Source organism: Hemiscyllium ocellatum, chromosome 22 (genome assembly GCF_020745735.1).
Source record: "Hemiscyllium ocellatum isolate sHemOce1 chromosome 22, sHemOce1.pat.X.cur, whole genome shotgun sequence".
In the NCBI taxonomy this organism is placed as follows: Eukaryota; Metazoa; Chordata; class Chondrichthyes; order Orectolobiformes; family Hemiscylliidae; genus Hemiscyllium; species Hemiscyllium ocellatum.
Genome location: NC_083422.1, coordinates 18,645,269 through 18,666,474, shown reverse-complemented (window position 1 = coordinate 18,666,474; position 21,206 = coordinate 18,645,269). Strand labels below are relative to the sequence as shown.

Genomic DNA, 21,206 nt, shown 5'->3' with positions numbered 1-21,206 from the left:
CATCATGGCAGATGGAGGAATTTGAATTAATTGTTAAAAATCTGGAATTGAGAATCTCCTGCTGTCCGTGAAACCATTGTCGATTGGCCAACTGGTTCATTAATGTCCTTCAGGGAAGGAAGTAGTCTTTCCTCTCCTTCTCTGACCTACATGAGACTTCAGACCCACAGCAATGTGTTTGACTGTGAATTGCCCTCTTAAAATGGCTTACTAAGCCACTCTGGTTTTATCAATTGCTATCAAGCCTCAACAATAAAAAAAAATCGATGGATCACCCGGCATTGACCAAGGCACCGCAAGAGACAACAGCAGAAACAGTCCTGTTGACTCTGCAAAGTCCTCCTCACTGACATCTGGGGCCTGGTGCTAAAATTGAGAGACCTGTCTCTCTGACTCAGCAAGTAAAATAGCTGTTCTTCTGGAATCATACCTTACAGAAAATGTCCCAGACACCACCATCTCTGTATTTCTCTTGTCCCACCAGTAGGACAGACCCAGCAGAAGTGGCGGCACAGTGGGATATTTCGGGAGGGAGTTACTGTGGAAGTCCTCGACACTGACTCCAGATCCCATGAAATCTCGTGGCTTCAGGTTAAACGGGCAAGGAAACCTCCTGCTGGTTGCCACATACTCTCCTCCCTCTGCTGATGAATCAATACTCCTCAATGTTGAACAATACTTAGAGGAAGCACTGAGGGTGGTAAGGGCACAAAATGTACTCCGGATGGGGGATTCCAATGTCCACCACCAAGAATGGCTCAGCAACAGCTCTACAGATGAAGCTGGTCGGGCCCTAAAGGGGATAGCTGCTAGATTGGGTCTGCGGCAGGTGATTAGGGAACCAACAAGAGGGAAAAACATACTCGACTACATCCTTACCAATCTGCCGGTTGCAAATATATCTATCCATGACTATCGGTAAAAGTGACCAAGACCCAGCCCTTGTGGAGACAAAATCATGTTGAGAACAACCTCCGTCGCGTTGTATGGTACTAGCACTGTGCTAAATGAAACAGACCTAGTAACTCAAGACTGGGTATCCATGAGGCGCTGTGGGCCACCAACAGCAGCAGAATTGTACTCCAGCACAGTGTAACTTTATAGCCTGGTATACTCCCCACTCAACCACTACCATCCAAGCCAAGGGATCAACCCTGCTTCAATGGAGAGTGCAGGAGGGCATGCCAGGAGCAGCACCAGGCATACCTGAAGAGGAGGTGTCATCCTGGTCAAGCTACCAAACAGGACTACTTACATGCTAAACAGTATAAGCAGAAAATAATAGACCGAGTTAAGCAATCCCACAACCAATGGATCAGATCTACGCTCTGCAGTCTTGCCATATCCAATCATGAATGTTTGTGCACAATTTTAAAAACTCAGTGGAGGGGGCAGTTTCACAAATATCCCCATCCTCAATGATGGAAGAGACTGAAGCTTTCGCAGCAATCTTCAGCCAGAAATGCTGAGTGGATGATCTATCTCTGCCTCCTCCAGAGGTAGTCAGCATCATAGATTCCAGTCTTCAGCCAATTCGATTCACTCCATGTTGGATGCATCGGATACTGCAAAGGCTACTGGCCCTGACTATGTTCTAACGGTAGTACTGAGGACCTGTGCTCCAGAACCTGTTGCTCCCCTTTCCAAGCTCTGAAGTAGTCCATGTTCAAATGCAATAAGGATCTGGACAAAATCTAGGGCTTGGGCTGGCAAGTGGCAATTAACATTCACACTATACAAATGCTAGGCAATGACTATCTCTCAATCCAACCACTGTCTCTTGGCATTCAATGGTGTTACCATCGCTGAATGTCCCACTATCAGACATCCTGGGGTTACCATTTACCAATAACGCTCATGAAGCTTGACACCATCCAGGACAAAGCAGCCACTCCATTGACACCACATCCCCAAGCATTGCTTTCCTGCATTATGATGCTCAGTAGCTGTAGTGTATACTTTTTGCAAGATGCACTGCAGAAATTCAACAAAAAAACTTGGATAGCACCTTCCAAATCCAGGGCTGTTGCCATCTAGAAGGACAAGGACAGCAGATTGATGGGACCATCATCTTCAAGTGCCCCTCCAAGCCATCGTGACTTGGAATTATGTCACCTTTCCTTCAGTGTCGTTCGGTCAGCATTCTGGAATTGCCTCCCTAAGGGCATTTATGGGTCAATCCACAGCAACTTGACTGCAGTGTTTCAAGAGGGCAACCGAGGACTGGCAATAAATGCGACACACCCAGTGACACTCGCGTCTCGCAAATGAATCAAACAAAACTGTATCGTAAGCCGTTTATAGGAAGTCAAGAATGAAATAGCGGATCCCTTGAATTGTTTTCCAATCCTCGTTTAAAGGAATGTAGGTCTGCAAATGTTTCACCATGACTCAAATTGTGTAATGGATATGCCTATAAATTAATTAGTCTGACCTTGGTAGTAATCAGGAACTGTCAGCAGGTGAGTGTCAAGGAAGGTTGTGCAATACTGACTTTGTGGATTTTTTTTTGAGGAAGTAGCAAGGAGGATTGAGGGTAGTGTGGTGGATGTTGACTATCCTTGACACATTTTCAATTTCCTTTTTTCTAAAACTTCAAACCTTAACTTCCCTTTAGCACCGACTGTAGGTTAACACTCTGGTCTCTGAGTAATGTGTAACTTCTTTTCTTACGCTGCTTTGTACACACCGACTCCACAAAATACTTCTCGGCACTTGATATATGCTTCTCTCTCGGACAATTTTCCAGCACAGACTAAAAAGAACAGCCAGTGGAAGAAGTTCTCCTGTAAGCCCTGTGATAAATCCCTAGGAACTCTGGGTAACTTTCTGTTGCATAGAATTATGGGTATTTGTAATTTTTAAAAGCTAACTCCAAAAACACACAAACCCATATGTTTAATTTAGAATTCCAGTAACCCAAGATCATAATAAATAATAATAACTTATACATTCATTCAGTTTCATCACAGGGCATGAGGGAAAACCCTTTTGCTCAGAGGTGAGAGTTGTCTGGAGTTTACTGCCCAGTTGATTTGAGGTGGAAACTCTCAACTTATTTCAAAGTAATGTGTATATACCTGCCGTACCGTAACCTGCAAAGCTATGGGCCAGGCACTGTTCAGTGTGATTAGATTGGGCTGCTAATTTATTCAATTGTCATGGGCCAAATGGCATATTTTTCCACCATTTTCAATGTTTCGTCACTACAGGCTTTATTAATAATACATTTAAGTGGTAGGTAATATCATCTAAACACGCAGCACAGAATGGTGGTCTTTAATCAGTTTTGCCTCTGAGTCCTTTTGAAAGCACTGTATCATTTAGATCAGAATCCTCGAGCATCTTTCCATTTCCCCTTTGGGATTATTTATTTATTGTTTGCTTTAAAGGTTTTACTTCCTTATTTATTACTGACTCTTGTACTCTTTTCGGGATACAACTTTACAGCTCATGACTGAGTAAAAATATTCTCAAATTTCCTCTAGATTTGTTTTCTTGTGACTTTGAATCTGTTATTGACTCAACAGGAATAGATTTTCTTTATTTACTCTATTAAAACCTCTCTTTCTTAAACCTCATTAGCCAATGTCTTAATTGTTTCCCTGGGATCGGAGGAAGTTTGTCACTTTTTTCCAACTTCTGAATTCTCACATCCTAGTCTGGTAAACCTGCTTTGTGCCCTCTCCAAAGTCTTTATATCTCTCCAGAAGTGCAGAGTCCAGAATTGTTCACCGTACAGAACTGAAAGTGAACCAGTGAGGTATCAATGTCGATATTGATCATTTTTCAATTTATTTTATGTTCCTCTTGTATTAACCCTGCAGAGGTCCTGTTGAAATTTACAGCATGAAAGGAGGCCATTTGGTCCATCGTTATCCACACTACCTAGTGCAGAGCCATCCAGTCTCATTCCATTTTCCAGTTGTCAAGTCACTTCAAGTGCATAACCAAGAGGGTTCTGGCCTCTACCAGCCTTTTGAGGCAGCAAGTTCTAGATTCCCAGTACCCTCAGTGTAAAATTTATATCAATTTATCCACTTAATCAAGACCCTCAGCCCCCTCTGTTCCAAAGAAATGTTTTAATATGTACATTGTTTCTTAAATGTAGTCAAAGATTTTGTTAAATCTAGATGGTCAAGTATGGGTTTAGTATGCACCTTTAGTGCCAGTCATTGGTTTCAGTGTAGACTAGGGACTTTGGTGAAGCCAAGGGACAGATAGACAGATGGACACACAGACACACACTTTTGAACACTTTGTTTTAAAATTTAAAATAATTTTAAATCTTGACAAATGTGTGCCTGCCTATCCATTCAAAGATTTATTCTTTACTGATTTGGTGAGGTCTGGGCAAGGAACTGGAACTAGTCACAACCAGTTATGAGGTGACCACCTGACTGGAACCCATCTCTCCAGAACTGTAGTGTCAAACTACTCTTCACAATGCATCTATTAATAATGCAGTTGGCTGAACTGAAGCGTGAGGAGACACATGTGTTACTCAAACAATGACGTGGGCTAACTCAGTTTCTGTGCTGATAGTTTGTTGATCCACTCTGTGTTGTGGATATTATATTTATTGTTTTTAAAAAAAACAATTTGGTAAATTTAATTCTCCTTTTTCTTTTCCTTTTCAGCAACAGAGAAGAAGCCCAAATGTGTGGGACTTGGACTATGCTATACCCTGCTTTCCTGTTTGTTCTTTTCAGTCACTTCTTTCTTGGTGAAGAAGGTTGATGGCGTTCATGCTTTGGAAATTAGTGGCTTTCGATGTTTGTTTCAGTGGTTATTCACATGGCCTGCCATTATATACAACGAGTAAGTCCAAAATAAATATCCTGGAGTTTGAATGTATTATGTTCAAAGTTACCATGGCAATGAAGGAACACATGTTAAAAGTAAAATTAAGGGTGGCATGGTGGCTCAATAGTTAGCACAGCTACTTCATGGTGCCAGAGACCTTGGTTTGGTTCCAGCCTTGGGTGACTCTATGTCTGTGTGGAGTCTGCACATTCTCCCCGTGTCTACGTGGGTTTTCTTCGGTACTCTGGTTTCCTTCCACATCCGAAGATGTGCAGGTTAGGTGGATTAGCCATGCTAAGTTGTCCTGTATTGTCCAGGGATGTGTAGGCTAGGTGGGTTAGCCATGGGAAATGCAGTGTTATAGGGATATGGTTGGGTCAGTCTGGATAAGACGTTCTGCAGCGAGTCAATGTGGACTTGATTGGCTGAATGTCCTTTTTTTTTCACACTGTAGTGGTCCTACTTTTCAGATTTCGAGCCCATTATGTAAAAAAAAAAGTGCTTAAGTATCACCTTCCAAATTCCATAAGTTACTGGGCTGCCAGGGTAATCCATTTTTTTTTTACCATTCTTTACCCACAATGCATGTGTACAGCTATTGAATTCAGCCAATTTCGTTAGCTTAATACTGAGACTGAATCTGCTACTAGTGTAGATTCAGTTGTTAACTGTTTGCATGTCTGTGATGTTTCTTTAGACAATATGGTTCAGGTTGCAAATGACTAAAACCCATTTCTTTTTTAATTTGTCCATAATCCTCTTGATGCATTAATAGGGTAACTGCACATTAATCTGTGGTTCTGAGCCATTAAACAGGGTGGATTGCTGCTTGTGGGGATAATGTTTTGTCTGAAATAATGTAATCAAACTCCTGGACCAAATACTTAGACACACAGCACAATTATCATAGTTATTAGGCATCCAAAGTCTAATTCTGTCCATGTTTGAACTGACAAGATATTAATTTTAATGTTGAAGTTATGGAACAGTCTGTATTTAAGTCAAACTCCCCTGAAATATTTCCTCGTTAGTAGCGTTCAAACTTGAAGATAATACTACAAGTAATATTCTTGGGTGCTTTTTTTCATTACTTGGAAAAATCACGTGATAAATTTATCAGCTCAAAGATGAGCATTGGAGAAGCATTTTAATTTTTAATGTATTCAATCGAAGTAGTTTGATATACAAAATAAATAACCTAACAGCTTATCCCTTTCAGATCTCAACCTGTAGACAACGTGTAGTGTTCCCAGTCCTGGATTTTCAGACAAGATCACATTCTCAGTACATCTCTGACTTTTCACATCTTAACAGGTTGTGATTGGGATTGCAGACCAGCTCAAATGACCCACTGCATCTTTTACGTCCTTCCAGCATTGATAGAAATATTTAGTAGGCAGCTCTGAAAGGAAAGAACAGGGGGTAACATTTATTGGTCCTTTCCTCATGATGGGAAACATGCTTAAAGCAAATTAAACACCGGAAAAATGTGAAGGTTTGGTTGAAAGGTAGGAGTATTTTTTCGTGAACAGCAGAATCAGTACCATCAACAGCTGTCTGGAGAAAGTGGAGCTGAATTTGTTGAACTCAGTGTTGAGTCTAGAAGGCTGTAAAATGCATCATTGAAAGATAAGATGCTGCTCTTTGTGCTTTCATTAAGTTTTTAATAAAACAATTGGAGGTTGAAGGAAGAATACATTGGAGACTGAAAGGGTTAAGCAACAGAAGATAATGCTCATAATTCTGAGTTGAATTAGACTCATACAGTCATAGGGTTTGTTTCTGTGCTGTACATCTCTTCGGTCCAACCCGTCCATGCTGACCACATATCCCAACACAATCTAGTCCCACCTGCCAGCACCCGGCCCATATCCATCCAAACCCTTCCTATTCATATAACCATCCAAATGCCTCTTAAATGTTGCAATTGTACCAGCCTCCACCACTTCCTCTGGCAGCTCATTCCATACACGTACCACCCTCTGAGAAAAAGTTGCTTCTTAGGTCTCTTTTATATCTTTCCCCTCTCGCCCTAAACTATGCCCTCTAGTTCTGGACTCCCTGACCCCAGGGAAAAGACTTTGTCTATTTACCTTATCCATGCCCTTCATAATTTTGTAAACCTCTATAAGGTCACCCCTCAGCTCCAGGTAAAACAGCCCCAGCCTGTTCAGCCTCTCCCTGTAGCTCAAATCCTCCAACCCTGGCAGCATCCTTCTAAATCTTTTCTGAACCCTTTCAAGTTTTACAACACCCTTCCGATAGGAAGGAGACCAGAATTGCACACAATATTCCAACAGGGGCCTAACCAATGTCCTGTACAGCCGCAACATGACCTCCCAACTCCTGTACGCAATACTCTGACCAATAAAGGAAAGCATCCCAAACGCCGCCTTCACTATCCTATCTACCTGCGACTCCACTTTCAAGGAGCTATGAACCTGCACTTCAAGGTCTCTTTGTTCAGCGACACTCCCTGGGACATTACCATTAAGTGTATAAGTCCTGCTAAGATTTGCTTTCCCAAAATACAGCACCTCGCATTTATCTGAACTAAACTCCATCTGGTTCAAATCCTGTTGTAATCTGAGGTAACCTTCTTTGCTGTCCATCACACCTCCAATTTTAGTGTCATCTGCAATCTTACTAACTGTACATCTTATGCTCGCATCCAAATCATTTATGTAAATGACAAGTAGAGCACCCAGCACCGATCCTTGTGGCACTCTACTGGTGACAGGCATCCAGTCTGAAAAATTACCCTCCCCCACCGCCCTCTGTCTTCTACCTTTTGAGCCAGTTCTGTATCCAAATGGCTAGTTCTCCCAGCTGTAATGCCATCCCTTATCAAAAATGCCACTCCCCCTCCCCTCTTGCCTCCCTTTCTATCCTTCCTGTAGCATTTGTAATTAGTCTCCAAACTGCACTTAATTTCTCAGTTGTAGAGGGAAATGGATCGTGAGAAACAAATGCAAAACACTAAGTTTTTAAAAATATGAGTAAGTCACTGGTTGTCCCCCAAAGGAGTATTTGGAGGATAGGATAGTCGTAAAGGTAGAATTCAAACATCAGGTGAGAGATATCTACAGCAAAGCACAAGGCCCTTTTGGTCCAAACAGTATGTGCCTAATTACTCTAATCTTGTTTTCCAGCACTTAACTTTGTACTCTTGTGGTGTCAAGCCTGTAGCTAGATATTATTTAAATGTTAGGAGGATTTCTGCCTATACCACCCTTGCAAACCATTTGGTCCATCAAGTCTGCTTCACCATTCAATCATGGTTGATATGTTTCTCACCTCCATTCTCCTGCTTTCTCTTTGTAAGCCTTGATCCCCATATTCATCAAGAACCTATCTATCTTAAATACACTTAATGACTTGGCCTCCACAATCCTCAATCATTTCCACAGATTAATCTCCCCTTAGCTGACAAAAACTTCACTTCTGTTCTAAAGAGCCACCTTTCACTCTGACGCTGTGCCCCTGGATCCTTGTCTCTTCTACTAGCAGAGACAATGCCTGCATGTCCACTCTATCCAGGCCTCTCAGTATTCTGTATGTTTCAATGAGATTCTGCCCTTGTCCTCCTCAACTCCATTGAATGCAGACCCAGAGTCCTCAACCAGTCTGCATTTGACAAACCTTTCCTCCCCGGGATCATTCTTTTAACTGGAGACCCTCCAACATCAGCACATTTATTCCTAGATATGGGGCCCAAAACTGCTCACAGCATTCCAAATGTGGTCAGACCAGAACCTTAAACAGCCTCAGCTGTACACCTCTGGTCTTGCGTCCCTGCTGAAATGAATGCTGATATTGCATTTGCCTTCCTAATTGCTAACTGAACCTACAAGTTAACCTTTAAGATAATTCTGACTTAGTACTCCCAAGTCACTTTGTTTCAGATTTTCAAAGCTACTTCCCCATTCAGAAAATAATCTGTGTCTTAATTCTTCCTGCCAAAGTGCATAACATCTCATTTTTCCACGTTGTATTCCATCTGCCACTTCTTTGCCCACTTTCCTAGCCTATCCAAGACCTTTTGCAGCCTCCCTGTTCCCTCAACATCCCCTGTTCCTCCACCTATTTTTGTGTCATCTTCAAACTTAGCAACAACACACTCCAGTTTATTCATCCAGCTTGTTAATATATAACATGATCAGTTGTGGTCCCAACACTGACCCCTGCCGAACTCCAGTAGTCATCAGCTGACTTCCTGAAAAAAAACCCTGTATCACCACACTCTCTCTCTGCCTTTTGCCAGTCTTCCAATCCTCGATCCATGCCACTACCTTGCTCTTATTTAGCAGCCTCCATGCAGCGTCTTGTCAGAGGCCTTCTGGAGATCCCATTAGATCACGCCCACTGGCTCTCCTTTGTCTAATTTGCTTAATACCTCCTCAAAGAATTCTAACAAACCTAATCAGGCATGACCTCCCCTTGACAAAGTTTAGATTAGAGTGGTGTTGGAAAAGCTCAGCAGGTCAGGCAGCATTTGAGGAGCAGGAAAATCAATGTTTTGGGCAAAAGCCACTCATCAGGAATAGAGGTAAGAAACCTCCAGGGTGGATGCATTAGCGGCTAGGCCACTTTTGGAATACGGTGTGCAGTTCTGGTCTCCCTCCTATCAGAAGGATGATGTGAAACTTGAAAGGGTTCAGAAAAGATTTACAAGTTTGTGGGCCAGGGTTGGAGCTATAGGGAGATGTTGAATCAGCTGGGGCTCTTTTCCTTGAAGCATTGGAGGCTGAGGGGTGACCTTTATAGAGGTTTATAAAATCATGAGGGGCATGGATAGGATAAACAGACCAGGTCTTTTCCCTGGGATGAGGAAGTTCAGAACTAGAGGGCATAGATTTAGGGTGAGAGGGGAAAGAGATGTAAGAGGCAACGTTTTCACGCAGAGGGTGGTACATGTATGGAATGTAGTGGTGAAGCCAGAGGATGTGGTGGAGGCTGGTACAATTGCAACATTTAAGAGGCATCTGGATGGGTATATGAATAGGAAGGGTTTGGAGGGATATGGGCCGGGTGCTGCAACTGGGACTAGATTAAATTAGGATATCTGGGTGGCATGGACATGTCTGTTTCCGTGCTATACATCTCTCTGACTCTATGTGCAGCTTTGGCATCCTGGACCCCCTAGTCTAACCTGCCACAATCCTCTTTCCCTCTCTGTATTTACTCTTCCCTGAGGCCTACCCTGCAGCCAGCCCAAAGAGCTGAGCCACAGTAGAAGCCCGTTGCTCAGTGCTCGTGGCTGGGAAATGTGGTTGTGAATTTTAGTCTCGGCTTTCCCTCTTTGAAGCCCCCATGAGGTGGGAGGCTGGTGCCCTCTGGCATTCAGATCCTCCCTTGATAGTTCAGACCTCCCTGCGGTTTAGACTGCTCTCACCCCAACATAACTCTGCAGCAGCATGGTGGGAGTCGAAGAGTGTAATGTTGGTAAAGCACATTCCTGATGAAGGGCTTGTGCCCGAAATGTCGATTGCTGCTCTTTTGGATGCTGCCTGACCGGCTGTGCTTTTTCCAGCATCACGCTCTTTGACTCTGATCTCCAGCATCTGCAGTCCTCACTTTTTCTCCTAGCAACATGGTAGGGAGCAGATTCCATTCTTCAGTGATCTCCAGAACGCCGGGCTCCCAGACCATTTCACATCCAGTGGAGTCCGCACGGGATGAGGCAGTGAGATGTTTGGGATTTGGAGAAAGAACTAGCACTTCCCATTAGAAAATGAATGGGAAATTCAGACTTTGTAAATAACGCTAAGCCAAGGAATACTTGGCGTGTGATTTATTAAGAAATCGAAAGTAACAAAGGTGAGATAAATGCTGACATGAAATTTTCACATTTTTAAAAACTGTCATCATTGTTTTGCAGAATAGACTTACTGGGACCAAAGGGCCTGAGAGTTTTACTGGGCGCACGAGGAATTCTTGGTGCTGTCGCAATGATGCTGTTTTTCTATGCAATTCAGCAGATGCCTTTGGCTGATGCTACTGTCATCATGTTTAGTAACCCTGTCTTTGTCAGCATTTTCGCGTGGATTTTTCTGAAGGAGCGCTGCTCTTTGTGGGATCCGATCTTCACTGTGTTCACCTTAATCGGGGTGATCCTTATTGCCCGGCCCCCGTTCCTTTTCGGCTCCCGGGTTTCAGGACTGGAAAGCGACTCCAAGAATCGGATGAGGGGGACCGCCGCCGCCTTTGGGGGCGCGGTCTGTGCAGCCCTGACCCTGACGGTCATCCGCAAAATGGGCAAATCCGTCAGCTATCTGCTTTCGATCTGGTACTACTCGGTGACTGGATTCATTCTATCTGTGATTGTGGTCTCAGTCCTTCAGGAATGGAGCCTCCCCTTCTGCGGGTTGGATCGGTTGTTTTTAATCTTAATCGGTCTCTGCGGGTTAGGAGGGCAAATCTTCCTCACCAAAGCCTTGCAGATTGAGAAGGCTGCGTCCGTGGCCCTGATGAAGACCATCGAAGTGATGATGGCCTTCCTGTTACAGTATTTATTCCTGAGTTACACTCCGAGCTGGTGGAGTTTGGGAGGAGCGCTCTGTGTGATGCTTGGCACCTCTGGCGTGGCTTTCCAAAAATGGTACACCACCATGCACAACAAGACCACGTGCAGTGCTAACTAACTGTGGCCTAATCTATTTTGATGTGGATCTACGAGCATCATTGAAATGTAAATGTAATCGCTACTAGAGCGCTTAACCAGGGTACTCCAAAAAGGACAAGGTTGCTTGGGGAACTCCTTTCTGAATACTCCATTACAGACCTATCCTTGACTGAGATTTTCTCAGGATGACACTGCAATGAAAACAATTGTTTCAATTTTGGGTCTTTAAAATGTTTTTTGCGTAAATCCATTAATGTTTTGGTAATATATTTTATAATTCTAACTGATGAGCAATTGTGACAAGAATGTCTAATCCATAATGGTAGATTTTTATTTTGCATTCTGTTTTAAGTTTGGAAAATTGCTGTCTGTACCTTTTTTCAGAGTTCATTTAAGCTGCCTTTGACCTTATTGTGGATGTTGTCTCATGGCTCAGTACTAGCTTCACTGCCACTTAAGAGCCTGCGATCGAGCACCAATCTCAAGACTGACTTCTATATCCTCAGCTGGCCTTTACAGCACAGAGTGTGCTGCATGTTGGAGGTCGCCTCTCTTCACCTGAAGTGATTAATTGAGGCCTTGCCTACCCCCTTTTATGGCTGTAAAAGATCTTTCAACACTACTGAAAGGATAGCAGACAAGTTGTCCTGGTGTCACAGTCAACATTGAGCTGTAAAAGTGCCTGAATATCTGGTTGTTTTTATTTCAATGTTGCTTGAGAGAACTGACTTCAATTCAAAAGTGTGCTGTCGGTTGTATAAATCTTTGGGATGTCTGAAAGGCATTCTATAAATTTTAAGTTATTTCTCTTAGTATTCTGATTTAGCTCTTGAACAATAGATGTATGATGATCTGTAATGAGAATAGAATTCTGGATGTACATTTGCTCGCTGAGCTGGAAGGTTCATTTTCAGACATTTCGTCACCATATGAGTTAACATCTTCAGTGAGCCTCCATATGAGGTAACATTTTCAGTGAGCCTCCTACGAAACCAAGTGTAGATTATTTAACTTCCAAAATGTTTGATGGAAGTGATCCTTAAAAATGAATCGAACTTCAGAGCTGGGTGAAAATCATTACAGCTGAAGGGTAACCACAATACAGCCATTCTGCACATCTGCAACTATTATACATCGTGTAGAAATGTATTGATTATTAAACCAATTATTAAAGTTGCTAGCCTTTTACAACACATTCCAAACAGTAAACTGCTGGACATTGTTAAGTTTTCATTTTCTCTATGTGAAACACCAAATATCACTGTATGCTATACTTTAGAGAAATAAATAATCAGGCCATGGGGACGCACATAGAAAAGCACGATTGAATTTGCAAAGAGTATTTTGCTACTTTTGGCCAGTCCCTGCAACGCACATTTTTGTAGCAAATACAAAATGCACACATGTGGAGGGTCAAATTTTAATATATAATTAATTGAATATAATTAATTTGAATTATATTTATAATTAACCTGCAACTTAGTTACTATTTATTTATTTCTTGTGTTAAACAGCCTTATTTCATAGTACATGAAGCAGAACAGTTTGTTTTGTGAATTGTAATAAGGGCAAAAAAAACTTGAGTATTGTGCAATTATTTTGTTTTCTTCCTCCACTCCCACAGTTTAAAGCGAGTAGAGATTTGGAGGTGATGTTGCTGTTTTGATGTTTAATACGTTAGATCAAATTCCTCTTCTTTTTTTAAAAAAAAGTGAATTGTTGGGAAAAAAGACTGTTACTTCTACTTAAACTAGCAGTAAGAGAAATTTGAGTCTGCCTCATTGTTGAATATTATCTTTGCTTCCAGTAATTTCCAGGCTTTGGCCCCCCCTCTCCTAATGTAGCCTCCTGTAGGCTTATTAATTTAGAGACAAAACTAGATAACCATCCCCATTTGTGAGAGAGAAACGGTGCATGATGACCCTGAGGAGCAAAGTTCAAGGATTTGAGTATTACTATGGTTTACAGATATACAGCTGTACATTTGACAGTACAAAGTAATAACACTCTTCCATTGTCACAGTATATGGGATAAATATGAATGATTAGTCTACAGGTGGATTTTGTTTGACTTGAGCTGATTAGTGTTACAAGTTAAAACTGCTTTTCAACAAAAATGTTTTTTGTTAGACACACGAATTGTGAATTTCACAAGGATTTTTCTTCAAGTCAGTTTTACAGCTCTCAAGCCACTCCCTTTTTAATCCTTTGATCTGTCTATAATGTTCCCTCTTCCGTTCCCTGTCACGTATACCATAACTGTCTTTCACTGCTGTTGATTGACCACTGTTTTTTAATTTGTTTCTGTTGCTTCTGTTTTGCCCGGCTGCCCCCCCCCCCCCCCCCCCCCCCCCCAAATTATTATGGCAAAGATGCATGTGACTTCAAACATTGTACTGTCCACCAATTCTCAGCTCTTGTGCATATCCAGTTTTTAATCATGTTGCCTTTTATTGTCAGCTTTCTGGCCTTGAGCTATGGAAATCTCATCTTAAACATCTTGACATTAGTGTTAAATCCACCTTAAAAATTGAGAAAGAGGTAGGGTTTTGGATCACCTGCCCTAACATCTCCCTGTGATTGGGAATCAGACTTTGTATGCTAACACTCCTATGAAGAACCTTGGAATCTGTGTTCAACATGCTGTGTAAGTGCAAGTCGTTGTCTTTCTAACCATCTAATTAATTTTCTATAAAGCTGTTGTATTGTGAGCTGGAGTATTGGTAAGGGTTTATGAAAGATGTACACTGCAATGTAGATTGCAATGGGGACTGGGGTAACCCTGGATAAATGATTCAGTGCTGCTTACTATTCTGTTTATTACTATCAAATTTAATTAAATGTGGGAGATACGTATATAGCTGTTTCTTGAATTGAAACTACATAAAGTCTTTCTGGTGTGAGCAGCTGCACTAGTAAATACTGTACCCGATGATATGGATTTACCGTGTGTAGAATGTGATTTTGGCCATTGACGCATTTACTCTGGATAAATCTGTATACAGTTTGCTCCAGTGACTGACCTGTTTCTTTATCATATCATATATTAGCTGTAATTATTGGACACTAGCCTTCGCAAAGAATACATCACAAACTAAAATTTATTCCCCTCTTCCTTCAGAATTTTAATAGATATTGTGATTTGGTCTGAATGTAAATCCATTGCTGAATTCTGGGAGTCATTAGTGTCTTCCACAAACAGTTAAAGCACAGTCACCTACAAAAATAGAAATTGCTGGAAAAACTCAGTGGCTCTGGCAGCACCTGTGGAGAGAAATCAGTTAACGTTTCCTCAGATTTAGTCGCCTACATTGAAGAAAGACTATTTTGGTAATTCTCAGAGTATTCATCCTAGACCCAATGATTTTAGGCTCTTGTCACTATCACTGTTGCTAAACATGCTTAATGTGTTGTTCTAAGATGTGAACCTTTTTATTGTTTCTCGGTCCCCTTGAATTCTCTCTCTCAATTCATTACCACAAGTTTGCTGTCCTTTTTGCTTCTCAATATTGTTCTACTTCCTAGTTCCTCCTTTATGATAAATAGCAATGTGGTAATAGAGCTATAAACCTGTGATGGCTAAGCGCACATGTTAAAAAAAAATCAATTTAAATTGAGGATTTGGTGACTGACTTTTTGCTGCAAAATTACTGAACTACTACTTGTATTTAAACACTTTCCTCTGTGAATGATGAATAAACTAAGTTTTTTTTATTATAATAGTGGTAGGAGCCTGCTGCTCCCACTTATACAATCAGTTGGACTTTTCAGTTCAGTCAATGGAGAGAAAATTTCAGGTTGGGTTTTTATTGGATGAACGGTCTGTGTGAATATGTGATTTGTTTTGTCCATGGTAACCATGTGGTACTGGTCACATGGCCAGCACAGACTAACCAGAGGCAGGAGGAAATGATATACGGCCACATTTTTGGACAGTGATAAACAGAAGACGGTCAGGAATAAATCCACCAAAGAATTTGAAAGGACCTAGTTTATGTAAAGAATAGTAGAATATGGAGCATGCTATAAGGGGTTCTTGAGGGGAGTAGTATAGAACCATTTAAAGAAAAGCTGATAACCATAAGAGGAAGAAACATGGAAGGTTACACTAAGAGGGGAGGCTCCTCAGGTTAACCTTTCCTTGCAGTTTTCCATTTGGGGTCAGCCCAAACACCAATCTCTGACACAGGCTTTGTAAAGGCCAGGATAGACCAGATGGACTGAATGGCCTCTTCCTGTGCTGCAAATTCAATGCACTATCTGCAATCACTTAGACAACCTTATAAAACTTTTGTCCACGAAGATGATGACATGAAGAATGAGGGTTTGATGGGAAAAATAGGGAAAGGTGTGTCTTATTGGAGTACATTGTTCAGTCAGGATCCATGAAGATGTGGAGAGTGAGGCCAGGATTGGGGAAGTGAACAGAGTAGCCCATATTGTGGCTCCATGGTGTGTTGTGGTATGATAGGCCTGTGCTGATCATCCAACTGAATACCATGGTAATCGTCCAAATTGTGGAAAACTCTTTTATCATCAAATATTCACTACAAGTTTGCAATTTTACACCAAACTTTTAATAATATTCTTAGTCATGACATTAGTTATTTTCAAGTATTTTCAAAACTTTTTAAAATATGTATTTTAAAGTAATGTTTTGAGGAAAATGTGATATTTTTCTTAATCCTACTTTGTCAGAAGATTCTATATTTCAATGAGAAATCTAATTCAAATATTTGTTTCTAATTATTGGGCATAAATACCTTTTAATAAAATGTTTGTCCAACTCAATAAACATGAAACATTTAATGTGGAAGTCTGTGGTTGATTTGTCTGTTTTTGTTTGGTATCACATGGTTGGACTGTTTCTGCTGATGTTCACAACATAACATTCCTCAGGCTGTTATTCTGCTCCTTTCCCTGAGTCACTTCCTCAGTTTCACATTTGCAGCTTGAAAAAATGTGACCTCCTGTCTCTGTGGATGGTCTAGCAGCCAGTAAGTGGCTGAGTGGAAATGACACCGCAACCCTTCGAGTAATTGCTGCCGTTGGTCTCCTGTTCAGAACTGCCCTCCGTAAGGAAATTTTAAGGGTGGAGGGAAAAGGCAGGAAAGTGGAGATGATGATGATCAGATCAGTCATGATCTTATTGAATGGACTCTGGGCTGAATGGCCTACTTCTGTTCCTGCATCTTATTTATCCTGGGAACCTATCCCAACTTCGAGGAGAAAGTGAGGACTGCAGATGCTGGAGATCAGAGCTGAAAATCTGTTGCTGGAAAAACGCAGCAGGTCAGGCAGCATCCAAGGAACAGGAGAATGTTTTGGGCATTCTTCAGGAACCTATCCCAACTTGTCAAACATTTACACTATTAGCCTCCAGCCTTTTGCAAATGCCCTCAGCAGATTGTGTGGATTCAAATCTTCTTGTATAATAGCAGTTATGTTGCTTTTGAAACCATGCAATCCTTTCAGCACACTCTTAGAGTGATTACAGTCTGTAGAGTAGGTAATGGTTCACCTTTCCTTGCAGTTTTCCATTTGGGGTCAGCCCAAACACAATCTCTGACACAGGAGAAGCTGAGGAGGGGGCAAGGACTCTGCATGTGGAAAATGCACAATGTCCCCAGCACCTTCTGAGAGATGTGCACTGAGAACAAAACAGTACAGGTCTTTGTTCACCTTTAACTTCACAAGCCCCTCTTTTAATAATGGGAAGGGCCTGACATCATTCACTGTACCATGTCTGAAGTTGGCAATCTCATCTGGGTTTGCCAAATCTGTGGGAAAAGGCGTGCATTTCAGATTAGCCCCATGTTGCAATGTTAGTGGTGTTGGTATTTCAATCATTGGCATTCCCATTCCCATTCCCATTTCATTTTGATGCAAGATCAGATCTTTCCCTTGGTCAGTCGATGCCTGTACCTATTTATGGTATTCTCTACATGCCACTTTAGGACAGATGGGACTCCTGCTCCATTAGTGGATTAGGGCATAGTTTCCATTTGTTAAATGACATGGTAAAATCTCACAACATCAGGTTATAGTCAAACAGATTTATTTCAATGCACTGCTCCTTTATTAGAAAGTTCATCAACTACCTGATTAAGGAGCAGCGCTCCAAAAGCTAGTGCTTCCAAATAAACCTGTTCGACTATAACCTGCTATTGTGTGATTTGTAACTTTGTCCACCCCAGTCCAACACTGGCTCCTCCAAATCATGGCTTAAATGAAATGATTAGATGTGTATACTGCAACATGCCACTAGATGGCAATATTGGCCAGTATGTTATTCAGACGTCTGTAGGCCAATTCTCCAGTTGAGATGTTTCCTAAGGTAGTTAACATGGAGGTGGGGAATGCCTTTTGTCACTTGCCCACATTGCAACAGTGACTTTACAGTCAATGAAGTAGTTTATTTAAAGTGCTTTGAGATACCCTAAGGAAGTATTATAACATGCTTGCAATTTAATATTTAAAAATAATGAATAAAACTCCTGTGGATGGCTAATGTCACGGCTGTTGAAGGAGATTTTGCACTCTCTCAATCCCACTCCTCTACAGTCAAAATTAATTGATTTTTGCGGTTCCTGATCTGGCCAATCATATGCTTTCTTTCTAAATGACTTTATAATACATTTTAACAAATTTAATTAATAATGCAAACCTGGTTTGTAGTGTGAAAATATTAACGTTTAGTCAAAATGCACACACGGTAGAGGGGAGTAATTGATTTCTGTCTACACAGATTCACCATTGTGGTTGGGGGGGGGGTGGAATTTGCTCATGATTTTGCTTGCTATAAGCTGTGCCTGTCACCCTGCTCTGAAGCTGCAGGAGGGATGCTACAGTTCAGTGGACACCTCACTGGCGAATCGCAGGCACTGATCCTGGCTGCATTGAGGGTAGAAGTTCCATCGAATACTTTCGGCCTATAAGCGTTGTACCTTGAAGGCCGAAACAAAGACAAGGTGCGGAATATTCGGATGGTAGTCAGTCTGACATTCTGATGCCAATATCACTAAATACAGCTGCTGCCCATGGGGTGTTTGCCAGTCAGCTTGCTCAGGAAGCACTATTTCAAGGATTCTTCCGGATGCTATTCCAGAGCACAGTTAGGGAGCAGGTTGGACCAGGGGCTCTGCGATCCCATTGCACCCACAACGTGGTTTTCCAGAAACAGGAGAGCTGAGCCGCAAGCTCTTTTCCTTCCATAGGCATGCCTTTGACTGAAACATCTGAACATATGGACAATTGCAGATGAGAACGTTCCCATCTGGATCTGTGCTGATCAATGCAACCCAACACAGTGCCTCTACCCTTACTGAAGGAGAATGTACACGACCAGAGAGCAAATGCCAACTCAGAGGGTGGCATGCCCAAACACTAGATCGTGATGCCAACTTGGCAGGAGAGCGCAGGGAATGGGACTAAGATTGAGTATCCCCAGCCATCCAGTGAGGAAACCTGCAAACAGCTTCTCTCATCTGCATTTCAAGGAGCAGCCTTTGGTAAGGGAGACACCTCCAAACACCAACATATCTTTACGTCTCTCTCTCTCTGTGCACCCTCTGGATGACAATCACAGAGCAATTGTAAACGGGACAAAGTCCTAACCTCTCACCCTGGGAATACGGTCATGGCGTACATCCCATTTCTCCCACCCTCCCCTCTCAGCCCACCTGGGAATACTGTTATGGCGTCTATCTAATGCCTGCTACTTATTCACACAGCAGTAACTCCCTACCAAATGTTGGACCCATTGAACACAGCAGCTGCATTAACATTAACAAAACTAAGATGATGAAAAGGGAGGGGAGGAGAAGGAATGAGCAACTGCAGCATTTTGCTCCTTGTCTTAATCAATAGCAACTTTGGTCCTGATCAAGGAGCCCCTGACATGGGTGTACACGGAGAGTGATACAAACCTTACACATTGGTAGGTTCAGTATCATCACTAAATTTTCACTCTTACATCATGTACTTACGGGCCTGTCAATGACAGTATTCTCAGGTAGACTAGGAGGATAGGACTTTGTCCCATTTATAATTATTCTGTGATTGTGATCCAAACAGTGGGTGGTATGGTAGCTCAGTGATTAGAGTAAAAAGTGAGGTCTGCAGATGCTGGAGATCAGAGCTGAAAATTTGTTGCTGGTTAAAGCACAGCAGGTCAGGCAGCATCCAAGGAACTGTTCCTTGGATGCTGCCTGACCTGCTGTGCTTTAACTAGCAACAAATTTTCAGCTCTAGCTCAGTGATTAGCACTGCTGCCTCACAGCACTAGGGTCACAGGTTTGATTCCAGTCTCCGGCGACTGGCTGTGTGGGTTTCCTCCGGGTGCTCCAGTTTCCTCCCACAGTCCAAAGATGTGCAGGTTAGGTGAATTGGCCACGCTAAATTGCGCATAGTGTTAGGCGCATTAGTCAGAGGGAAATGGGTCTAGGTGGATTACTCTTCGGAGGGTTGGTGTGGACTGGGGCTGTGTCGAAGGGCCTGTTGCCACACTGTAGGGAATCTAATCTAATCCACAGGCCTGTCAGTGACCCAATGTGAACAATTGTACACTCATTTCCCCCACCACCACCTTACCTTCACCATCACCACAGCTGATGACCTCATCTGTCCTTGTGAAAGATTCATGAATGAATGGATGGTTGTTGCTGGTAGACCTTAAACACCTTTAATATGCAGCTATTGTTAAACTCAGCTAGGTAAAAACAATGACTGCAGATGCTGGAAACCAGATTTTGGATTAGTGGTGCTGGAAAAGGACAGCAAGTCAGGCAGCATCAGAGGAGCAGCACAATCGACGTTTCGGGCAAAAGCCCTTCATCAGGAACTGCTGTGCTCTTCCAGCACCACTAATCCAAAAGCTACCGTTAAACATCAATTCAAAGTTCTTCAGAGCAATAGTTTTTGGCAATTTCAGTTTCGATCTCTTGTTTCAGGTGTGTACTGGCTGTTTTAACACGTGAACAGGTCCCATCAACACAGATTCTTCAAACCCTCATTTGAAAAAAATGATTTGTTGCAAGATGGTGATGTTAAACTTTAGCTTTGACTATTTCAGTCACAAACTCCCCGTTTGTGTATAATTTTCCCCCCATAACTTCCCATAGCCCTCTCCTTTCATCTGCCAACCCCTCTGCTCTTCTTAAATTCCAAACCACACCCCAACTCTGACACTGGCCCCTTCTCCACCTCTTTGATATGTCTGTACCAATCCCATTAACCTCAAAATTACACCCTTATTGTCCCGATCCAGCTCTTACCCTTTCTTGTCCTCATGCCCCTCCAACTGTTATTCTCTCCCGTGCAATTGCAGCTTGCTCGCTCTGTTCCCCAAATTCTCTCTGGCGACCCTGACAACCACTTTTCTTTCCACCCAGCTCAGTTGCCTGTCCTCCAATTTTGTCAACCCCTTTTCCAATTGATTCCCCCTTTAATTTAACCCCATGCTACGTTAGTTCCCCTTTATCATTGTGGCTCCCTTGCCTGACCCAGTTCGATTAGCTAAAACCAGCCCATGTGGTTCCCTCCGCTGGACAGACGAGCAGCTCTCTGTTGAGCTGATGAACACTGTGAGTGTTTAAGGACAAGCTGTTAGATTGCATGTGGATGAGACTCCTCCTGAACTGGTGGGCATGGGAAGGCTTCAGCCCTAACACTGTGGGCATTTGTGCACAGAAACAGCCTGCTCCTGAGGGAAGCCAAGTAATCTCCAGAGCTTGGCTGAGGCAGTGAGCCGCAACAGGTACTAGTTAGCTTTTGG

The 21,206-nt window shown here is 42.3% G+C and overlaps 1 protein-coding gene across 1 annotated transcript in view; it reads left to right on the top strand.

Moving 5' to 3' along the window:
- Positions 1–13,756, top strand: part of slc35g1 (solute carrier family 35 member G1) — a 43,009-nt gene extending 29,253 nt beyond the window's left edge. Inside the window, exons 2-3 of the mRNA XM_060841911.1 lie at positions 4,641–4,821; positions 10,688–13,756. Of these exons, the coding sequence (XP_060697894.1) occupies positions 4,641–4,821; positions 10,688–11,450 (944 nt within the window). The 3' untranslated portion in view covers positions 11,451–13,756. The remainder of the gene's footprint in view (positions 1–4,640; positions 4,822–10,687) is intronic.
- The last annotated feature ends 7,450 nt before the right edge of the window (positions 13,757–21,206 follow it).